We start from the raw sequence: 11,211 nt of genomic DNA, 5'->3' as shown, positions 1-11,211 counted from the left end.
GGCCAAACTATGATGAATATGCGGGGCGAGTTCCTTCTGGGGTGCCATTTTTAAAGTAGTAATATATGATCATGTTGGTAGGGTAGCAATTGTCTTGCATAGACACCTTGCTTCATCAAACCTTTGATGCTAACAGACTGACGGTGGTGAGAGAGACCATTTTATTTATCCCCCCTGGCTTTATGCTCGGCTGAGAATGTACTATTGACATAGGTAATGTTTATGAAGATTTTTGTTACCGTAAGGTGCAGTGTTAAGTTTTATTATTATTCTTTCATCAGGAAGTTATCAGACAGCTTACAGTTGTCAATTCATTACAAGTTTCTGGACTTCGGATTTGTCATCTTTAGTGCTCGGTTTGGTTATACCTTGTAAACTTGCTATGGATTGTGAAAGAGCATTTTGTTATATTTTTTGTCAAAATGCAATACAGAGATTACTTCCCATCTATCCGATTGATGTTACAGAAGTTTCATCTTAAGATTGGGTTGAATCTTTGATAAAATTTTTAATGAACTGTACTTAACCGTTAAATTAATCAGCTTCTTGAACTCACTTAACACACAACAATATTAACAATATTAAGAGAAGCTATTTTGCACCAAGAGTTACCACAATGCTCATATATAAGTGTTTGATTCTACAATGACAAACGATTTGTTTCTGTTCTTTATCTCTAAAATAACATGTAAAAGGCTAAAAACTTTTTACAGAAACGGTGTTATTGTGCATCTAAAACAAATAAAAAGGTGTCTTCAATAATTAATTAATTAAACAAAACTTCCAAGTTCTGTGAGATTAAGAGAGATTATTGTAGCCTCTGCAGCACGAATTTACTAGGATTTTAGTAAGTTATACACTCATTTCTCAGCATGTGAAGTTCCAATGCATAAAATATACTCTTTTACAATCCATAACAAGATTAATAGGTATAGCAAGTACAATATTAAACCTCAATTACTCATTTAAACAACAAATACAATATTACAAGTACAGAGCTTAATCTCGCGAAAGCAGCAATATTGAAGAGCTGGATGCATATTGAATGGAATTGGAAAAGGGCAAAAGAAAAAAAAAAATCTGAAAATCAATCAAACTGAGAACATATTTTTTTATACACTATAACCCCTTCACTACAAAACTGATGTTAATTCTATCATCAAATTCTTATAAAGCTCAATTGGGTTTAGTTAAACTGGGTTAATTACTAAACATTACGACCCAAGGTCCTCTGCTTTGTTGCATGCTGCACTACTTTTTCTTCCACAGGGAGGCCCTTCCGTCGCCTCACAGCATCAATGAGTTTTCTTGCTGTATTGGGCAGCACACTAGAACCATCTCCAAACTCTTCAATTTCCTCTTCTGTTTTGGGCACAAAGAAAGGATCCTCTGGGAGTGCTTCCCAATGACTAAGGACAAGAAGGGCACTTGCAGCTCCTAAAGTCCATCTCCTAAGCTCATCAGGGAAACCAAAACTTTCAGAGACCGGCAAATAAGCATGAATAGTGAAAAGTGGAGACCCTTCCTGCATTTCCTCCTTCAAGAGTCTGGCTCGCCTTTGAGCAAGCACAGCAGACATAGGACCCAAATATTCAGTTGGGGTGTTCGACTCACAAAAATACATAGCCTCAACAAGCCGGGGTTTCTTCTGCAACACAGCTGCTCTACAGGCATCTTTAACAGCTGTCATAACCTGCCCAGAGAAGATGCCATACTGCTCAGATTGTTGTAAAGATTCAGGCTCATCAGCTTGCCCTGCCAAGGGAGAGATGTAAGCCTCAACAACAAATGCCAATCCCCACATTGGTTCATCACATAAGGGGCCAGCTGCAGAAGCCAGCTGAAATCCAGAAACTATGCTGCTCTGAAGACTCTGTACTTCTTGGCACAATGATGAAGCTTGAGTAACTTCCAACAATGTCCCAGCAGCTGAATCGGCATCATTATTGATATCATTAGCATTATCCACAAAGCCTAATCTCTCAGACACATGAGCAGAACCTCTTATAAGAACAGAGCAATCAGTATTCTTTCTTTTATAATCTGGTGTGAAGAGGATGTTAGGACCAACATGCCTTGGACCAAGTGCCCAAATCCTTCTAAGAAACTTTTGCCACTTTGCTTTATATTTCTCCACTCGCTCCTTGTCAATCTCATTCCTAGAGGAAATATGATTCCCCAATGCATCCATTATGTGCCGTTTGAAAGCTTCAATTGGATTATCTTCCTCATCATGCTTGATCTCTGGGTTTCCAAGCTTTTGATGTTTTGCCCTCCAATAATACCACCAAGCAAATCAGCACAATCATCAAGCACCTTAATCACATTAAGAGGAAGTTTGATGACTTGCACTCTAACAACATATCTGCCATTTGGAATCATCTTCTCAACATAATCAGAGCTCCCACTTAATAATTTCAGATTCTCTAATGGATTACATGATTCACCCTCACCCTCACCCTCACCCTCAGTGGTCTCTTTATAGGACACAAGAGGTGGAAAGACTTCCAAGCTTACCTTAGCAAACCTCTCCTTCAAATCCTTTAAGTATCTTTCTAGGTGAACCTCTCCTGCAACAGCAAGCACATTTTCCCCTCTAAATGAAACAGCAACCTCTACAAATGGATCTGCACGATTCAAAAGCCACAATCGTTTCATTAAAGCACCCATATCTGCTGGATCAGTTGGCTCAACTTCAACTTTTAAAGTTGGTGAGACCTCATATACCATACTTGAGAAAGGCCAACAGTTTCTTGTAGACGAAAGAGTTGCACTCTTCAATATATGCTGACCAAGGCCTCGGATAGCCACAACATTCCCTGCCTTGGCAGAGGCCACTAGTTTCAAGCCTTGACCCATCATTCGATATAAGGACTGCAACTCCGCTTCTTGTATATGCTTCTGCACTGACTCCCCCTTTAATGGATCATATAAAGCTGAAAGCAAAAAAACCCTTTGCCTTGAATAAAGAACTCCACTAAAGATCCTAGCAAATGCAAGGAAGCACTAATCTGATTCACCATTTCCGCCTTTCTCAGAATAATTATCCAAAATCTCCGCATTTGAACCTCGTTGAGGCAGCATTTTTATTCGGACAGCAAACATCTTGGAAACAAAAGCAACACATGGCGCTTCAGGGCTTGAATCACAGGCCTAAACTGACTTCCTCACAAGATCTGCCTCCGTAAGAACATTTTTATCAACATCATAATCTAAAATCTCTCTATTTGGAAGCAAACGTGAAATACGAAAAGATTGAGCAGAAACTGGGTCTGGCACACACTTCACTACCATTGACAAGACTGCATATGACAATGGAAGCCAATGGCTCATAACTGATTGAAGCACAGTTTTTGGATCCTTGCTCTGAAGCTCACGAGGTGGTATAGACAAATTAAACGATTTAATCACTTTCTCAAGGACTGCTTTATCCCCATCTGGCTCTAAAGTAGCCTGGTAAACTTGCCACAACGGCTCAAGCACAAACTGTACAACCATAGGCCGCACTTTACTCCCTGTACCTATCCCCTTCTTCTCCATAATCATCTTCGTCTTTGGATTGAAATACCGAGGACCCCACAAAGCCTTCTGCAATGCAGCGGTACTAGCTCCAAGCTTTGTAGAATAAAATTCAGCAAACTCACAAATTGTAAAACCCCATCCATCCAATGCACAAACAAATACTACATTCCCCTTCTGGGGTTGAAATGTATCTTCCTCATCATCCTCTATAAACTCAAGATTCTCATCACCCAGCTTCTCGGAAGGCCCCCCGAGTATAGAATCCACATCAGACAAATATTTTTCTGACTTATACGCACTCATAATCCCATTAACCTCATGAACAATTCTCAACAGCCTATTATAAGCTTCCATTGGACTCAACCTCAACTCACAAATCAACCTATCAATCTTATTAAGCACTAAACATGGCATCAACTTCTCAATCCAAGACTGACGCAAGACAGCATGAGTCTGAATGTGAACACCCTCAACAGCATCAACCAAAACCAAGACACCATCACTCAAACGGGCAGCGGTCTAGACTTCACTACAGAAGTCCATATGACCAGGGGAGTCAATCAAGTTAATTGAATAGTGTTTATAATGAAGAGCAATGGAAGAGCTCTTCATTGTAATGGCACGCCTTTGTTCCTCATCAAGATAATCCATAAACCTAAGTTTACCGGCTAATTTTGGGTGGAGTAAACCACCACCAGTGGCGGCAATTAGATGGTCAGCAAGTGTTGTTTTACCATGGTCTACATGTGCTAATATGCATATGTTTCGGAGGTTCGGGTATCAGACTCACCCATTTTAGCACAAAAAGAAAAAATCTAACCGCCCCCTTTCACTGGCACGCCTTTCACAACCAGTCACCGGCTAACCGTCCCCGCCGAACTTAAGGGTGATTAAAAAAAAAAAGACCTTGAATTGAGCACCCATCCAACAATATGAAAAAACCATATAATACATTTTGAAAGGGATATTATCAATTAGGGTATAAACTTTCCATACTACCAATAGGAGGTAAAAGTTATAAATTATTCAATTAGGAGCAATAAACAGTTACTTAAGGTAAAGATTTGATTTTATATAAAGGTGAAGATGTAATTAAAAAAAATGAAATTATTCTTTTTACAAAATAAATAATAAAAATTATAAATTATCAAATTAAAATTAGAAATTAAACAACTAGATAAAATATTTAATTTATCCATTTTTACAAAATAAATAATAAATAATAAATTGTTTTTGTTTTTTATTTTATTTTATCTTTTAAAATTTTATTTTATTTTTAATGAGCAATATAACAGTGACGAGACATTTTTCAAAGATAAGAGTATAAAAATATAATAATACTAGAGGTATACAAAAATCTTACGAAGATTTTTTAACAAAGTGATGTAGTAAGAAATGAATGAAACAGTAGATACAAAAGCAAAACTTTTAAACTTTTGTATTCACTCTATCTTTCATTTCCTATCACTTCACTTTGTACAATTTTTTTTTTTTTTTTTTTTAATACCTATGGCATCAGTGATAAAAAAGACTTTTATAAGTCAACTATGTCAATCATATTAACAGTGTTGGGCCTAAATCCCATCTTATAGCCCAACCAAATAAATCTGTTTTCTTCAATTTGAATTGGCGAAAATAACCTTTTCAGTTTGAATTCACGGATTCAAAGATTTTTAGGGTAGAGATAAAAATTGATGTCATTTCTTATTAGATTTCACATTTGATCCTTTCAATAATCTTGGACGATAATATTTGTCTAAGCCATTTGAGCACAATTTACCACCAATTCACTAATTTATGTGTGAAATTTGAAGACAATGAAAAAACAATTTAAATTATTAAATCTAGAAACTGGGAAACCCAGATGCTTAAACTCAAATATTTACCTATTTTAATTTATATATATAAAATTTCAAATTGATTTCTTCATTTTCTTCAAATTACATCACATTGATACATTATTACCAACTGGATTAGAGGCAGGTTGTGTTTAAATGGTTTAGAGAATTAGTGGGGTTTTAAATGAGCTATAAAATATTGAAAGAGTCAATCAAAATCCTCATTCGAAATAAGGTCACTTTTTTTTTTTTTTTTTTGAATAACTGGGGTGTCCGAACACGCTTGCGTGCACTTCAATTAATCTTGGGAGTCCATTGAACACTCTACAAACTTAAAGGACCAGGTAAGTCATAATCTTGGGAGTCCATTGAACACTCTACAAAAGGCTCAATGATTCTGAAGTACCGCGAGTTTGAAATGCTGAACATCTCTAACCATATTATTAGTAATTCTGAACTCATTTTTCCTTGTAAAGATTTTACTTTTCTTAATCTTTGTAAGTAGCAAGTGTATAATTCTGTTCTTTTGTAATCGTTTTTTGCATATGTACAATTTTGTTTGCATAAACTTGTACCAACGTTATTGTAAACAGTTAGAATAAGAGTTCATATGTAACAGAAAATATGAAAATTGTAAGTACTCATGAAAGATTGTAAAAAGCGATGTCTTATTTATAATAAAAAGGGAAGTACATGGGCAAGAAGGGAAAAGACTACAAAAGCGCATCATCAATCCTCGTCCCCAAGTCCTAGAGGGGCGATCTCAACATCCCCAGGCTGGTCGCCGACTGCCTGTTCGAGTGCAAGCTCCTCGGGGACGTACCCTGGATGCTCTTCTTCCAGGCCAGGTCCCTAGTTCGCTTCCTCGTTCTTCGCTTGCCCCATGGCAGCAAAGGCATCCCGATACTCATCAGGGAGGTTGGACAGATCCATCTCAAGGTTCTTCGGCCGAAGGGCAATAATGGATTGAATCATCCATTCTACAGACCTACTCTAGATCTCCGCCTCCTGCTACTGCATCTTTGCAGTTGGCGAAGTGACGCGACCTTGAGTGAAGTGGAGCTCAGCCTCAAGCGCTGATCACTGCTTCTCAGTAGTCTCCCACAGCTCGCCCATTTCCCTGTCTGCTCGTAAGGCCCGCTCGGAGATTGTTTCCAGCACTTGGTCTTTCTTGCCAGCCTCCCTGGTGAGTCTGGCCACGGTCCTTTAAAGCTCCTTCACCTCCTCGTTGCGCTTCTCCAGCTCGTTCTTTTGAAAGTCCACCGCGCGAAGTGCAGCATCCCTTTCGGACAAATGCTGATCCACCTGAACAATGGACAAGTCTCTATCTGTTCGTGAGGCCTCTAGTTCTTGCTTGAACCATGCATTCTCTTCCCTTATCTCGACCAGTACCTCAACAGCCCTTAGCTGGACCTTCTATAGGGACAGGTGAATGGAAAGCAGGGCCTACATAGCAAAGAGAATAAAGTTAGTCTTTTTATATTACAAAAGAAAATATAAGTCCTCGTCGAGGGTAGGTCGTTTACCTTGCTCAGGTGCTGGAAGGACGTGGTCATCATGTCCATAGTAATAGAGGCCACGAACTGCTCAAAAGCCTCCGCAAGCTCGCATTCCAGCAAAGCAAAGACTACCGGCTGCAGATGGTCTGGTAGCTAACCCATTGACTCCATCACGGGGGTGTCTAGCCCGTGGTAGGTAGTGTTCCCTCCGCTGGCTCCTTGCCTGACTTCCTCCCGGGGATTGCGGCCATTTGTTGTCTTGTCTGTGGACCCCTAGGAGCAATGGAGATGTCGGTCTTGCCCCTAGGTGGCCCTCCCGAGCGGAACGCTTAGTAAGGCTGCGACCTCTCAGGTTGAACGCTCAGATCCTCCGGTTCTGACTTCGACTCCTTGGTCCGAATTTGCCTCCTCTTTTTCGGCCTTTGAGCCGTGGTTTTCTACTTCGGGCGAGCAACTGAAGGCTGGGGAGCTTCTGCAGGTCGGGCCGGAGCACCCGCCAATGTCCCTTCAATGGGGGGACTGCTAGGAGCTGCTCCAGCTGGTCCAGTGGCACCCATCCGGGGGAAAGAAAATTGTCTTGGTCATGGTGACCTAGGCACCTTGGGAGGCATGGTCGCTGCATACGAACATTGTTAGTAAAACAATTCACTGCACGTGAAATCAAAAAGATTAAGATTGAGAGGCTTACTCGATGTGGTCTCTAGGGTCACTTCTAAGTTGAAGAAACCATACTTCCGTAAATTTACGGTTGTCACAAGCAATCTTGCGTCGCGACTCTCTTCTGGTAGAAAGCTGAAGGTAGCGATCTTGTCCAAATCCCCTATGAGCTCTAACTTAGTCGTTTTGTTAACTATAAAGAAACAAAGAGCTCGTCAACAAAGAACGAAAGAAAGTTCGCAAACCCAAAAGAAAGGAGAACCTACTTGGCTCCTGAAAATGGCAAATGCCATCATGACGAAAGAAAAAGAATTTTGTCTCGTATGCCCCTACGTTGCTCGGGTAACTGTGTATTCCCGGTTCAATGGTAGGTCGCTTGGAAAGATAGTAAGAATCCTTGTCCTTACTCTTTTTCAGAATGTATGAGCAACCGAGCTCTACAGCGGTTAGCTCGCCCAATTCGTTCTCGCCGCACACGATGTACATGGCCACGGCTATCATGTACACGTTTGGTGTGAGCTGTAGTGGTGCGATCCCGAAATGATCGAGGACCGACCTGACAAAAGGGTTGAAGGGGATCAACCCTCCACTCTTGAATATATTCTCGGAGATCGCAGCCATTCCTCGTGGTGGACTCCGAGCTGTGTATGTCCTATCTCGGAAGACCTCCACGCTGAAAACATATTGGTCTACCACCTTCTGGATCTCATCGGCAGTAATTATTGACAGGATCTCTTGAGGGGGACCCTCCTCAGTCCTGGTTGTTGGGGAGTCCATTCTTCTGCGGTCTGAAAAGAAAAGCGACATGCAGGGAATCACTCAGTCTTTGTACACAGTTTCATACGATGACGTGGAGGAAAAAGAAAACACTTCCTCCTTTAAACCCTAGAAAAACCCTAACAGGATACTTTTAGAGCCACCATCAATGGTTCAATCCTAAAGAGAATATTTCAGCTCTGATCAACTTCCGACAGACTATCATCGCACGACACGACAACTATTGAAAACAAAAAAAAAATAATAAAAATGGCAAAAGGATCATCTTTACCTCTTGAAATGAGAAGATTAGGCCTTTTGCTCTGGATATCAAGCGTGCGCCAATCTGACAGGCAAAGGACCAAGGCTCACGAAAATCTCTTGCTCTCTCTGAGAAGAATATTGTGACATTGCCTGAAGTGAACTTGGGGTTTTATAGTGAAGGAAATGGCGCTTTGGTTTCTCGAAGTCAAACGACATTTGGGCGAAAAACACATCCCACCATTGATCGCAACCACATGTCACGGATCAGCGAAGAAGAGTGACTGTCATGCTTTGAGAAACCAAATTGTCGTTCTTTTCCGTTGAAACACTCAAGCGACGGCACGTTTTCCCTCATCCACATTAAATGCACTCACATCCGCATTTAATGCTCTGATAGAGAATATCGTTTCAGTATGGCTTGCATTTAATACGCATAGCTGACACTTATTGCACACAAGACACGTCTGTTAGAGCAAAAGGTGTTTCATTAAATGTATCTGCTGCAAAAGTGCAACAGATAACATCTGAAGAGGTCGTTATGTACAATACTCTTCGGCTCATGTCTCATCGCGAAGCGACGTGACTCTTCGATCTTGTCTCACGTCAATTGCAAAGCGACGTGACTCTCTAACTAGGATGTATATTAGTCGCGAAACAACACGATCTCTTGCCTTAAGCAAAAAATTCCGCAAAGTGCAATCAGGTCGTGAACCTCGAATAAAGATCAAGGTCATTGTCGTGGCACTGGATATGGTCTAATACAGGTCGCTGACCCTTAAAGTAAAGGCCATTTCAGGTCGCCTGTATGAAAATGTCTCTTCGACCTCTTTGCATCCAAGTCGAGTCAACCAGTATCTTCAAACCCATCTAATCAAGGCATAATATGTAGTTTCCAAGGTTCGCTTCTCAAACCTTAAAAACTAGGGGACTTCTGTTATGCCTGGAAAAGTAGGGCTGACGCAGAGCCTTGTCAGTGCAAGTGGTCAAAGCTTAGGTAAGTCTAGCAGCCATTCAGACGCAGCCACGTCGCACGCTGACACAAGAGGCATGCTCCTGCCAATGCAGCAGGTGTGTGCTAGGCTAGTGAAAGGCTGGAGGCGTTCCACGTGTCCAAATCTCTGCGCGAGTCGAGGAAATCAATCGAGTAGGTGAATAACGGGACGCAAGGAAGGATTTGGACGGCAATCTGACCTATTCCCAGATTTAGTAATTATTACCGCAATTCATCCCACTATAAATAGAGGGCTCCTCTCCGGTTTGTGAGATTAGCAAAATTCTCTCTAGAATAGCATACTTATTTTCTCTTTGTAATCACTTGTAAATTAATTCGTTGAACGCGACCTGACCTCAGCATATTAATACAATATCAGTAGACGTAGGAATCGCTTGTTTAAGCATCCGAACCACTTTAAACATTGTTCTCCATCTCTTATCCATTCTCATACCCCCATTCGCGTGTGTCTTCTGAGTCAACTCAGCATTTCATACGTGCGTTTAGTTGGTGTCAAAATCGAGCATCAACAATATTATTTTAATTTAGAGCAGTATATCTAGGCACCATCACATTATAAATAGAGCTTGTAATCGTAGAACCTAGTGCAACATTACACCAAGAAGAAGCAGCTTGATTAATTAAAATATGAATGCTATTTCGTATTTGCTCACCTTTTTCTTGATCCATGGGTTACTAGTTTCACCAACTACAAATCCCATGGCGAAGGCCACTGAAATTGTTTATGCTTCTTTTGATGCAATTCATTCTCATGTTCATTATCGTAAGTTGAAGGAAATGGTGCCTTTGAAGGAGGATCCACGACGACCGCCACCATCCGCAAGGCCGAATGTTTCTCCTCAGCATAAACAACCCAGTCCTCCACCGCAACCACCACCATCTTCTTAATTTGTCTGATCAGACGCTATGATTCAACTATGTATTTACCATTATTAATTCAGCTCTTAATTGCTTATATCATGAATGGTTGATTTGTTACGACATCCATTACCTTTAATATTTATTGTATACAGTAAACGACTTTTTCCCACCTAAGGTTTGCCCCAATGACATTCCCTCCCCCAAAAAAAAAAGTTTTAAAATATCACTTTCTCACCCAAACTTAATATTTCGTTATTATTCAAAGCCGATTCCGGCGGCAAAAATTCTCTTCGTCACCACCATTTAAACCTTCAGTCGCCTCTTTACAAAACCCTTCTCACTTTGACACCTGATTTCTCGTCAACTATCGTCACTGCAAAGCTAAGGTTTTATGTTCTTAATTGATTTTTGGCTGATTCCGGTAATGAATATTTAATCAGTCACTACCATTCAATCCATCGGCATCCACTCTACAAAAACCCTTTTACCCTGGTTCCTAGTAACTCATCGAATGCTCACTGAGAAAGTGAAGTGTATTTTTGGCATTAACGGAATATAAACGTTGGATGAGAATGTGGTATTTTGAAACTTTTTGGATGAAAAAAGGGCATTAAGGCAAACCCTGGGTGGGAAAAAGTCGTTTACTCATATTGTATATCATTGGATGATTTTTCATCATATTAACAAATTAAAGTGAACATTTTTATCTCATATCCATTGAAATAAATATAGATTGAAATATGGACTTATTATTCTATACAAGTACACAAGTATTGAAAGAAAGAATTACGAAATATCAAGA

General features: G+C 40.3%; 1 protein-coding gene across 1 annotated transcript; it reads right to left on the bottom strand.

Annotated features, from left to right (window-relative positions):
- Nucleotides 1-978: 978 nt before the first annotated feature.
- Nucleotides 979-10,217, bottom strand: LOC116108010 (elongation factor-like GTPase 1). The gene is given in 3 exon segments (XM_031394296.1): nucleotides 979-2,232; nucleotides 2,235-4,293; nucleotides 10,194-10,217. Coding segments are annotated over 3 exon segments (3,108 nt in total). The 3' UTR covers nucleotides 979-1,207.
- Between the last annotated feature and the right edge of the window lie 994 nt (nucleotides 10,218-11,211).

The sequence above is a fragment of the Pistacia vera genome, unplaced genomic scaffold (assembly GCF_008641045.1).
Source record: "Pistacia vera cultivar Batoury unplaced genomic scaffold, PisVer_v2 Contig551, whole genome shotgun sequence".
In the NCBI taxonomy this organism is placed as follows: Eukaryota; Viridiplantae; Streptophyta; class Magnoliopsida; order Sapindales; family Anacardiaceae; genus Pistacia; species Pistacia vera.
Note: the sequence above shows the minus strand (reverse complement) of the source record. Positions and strands in the feature narration are given on the sequence as shown.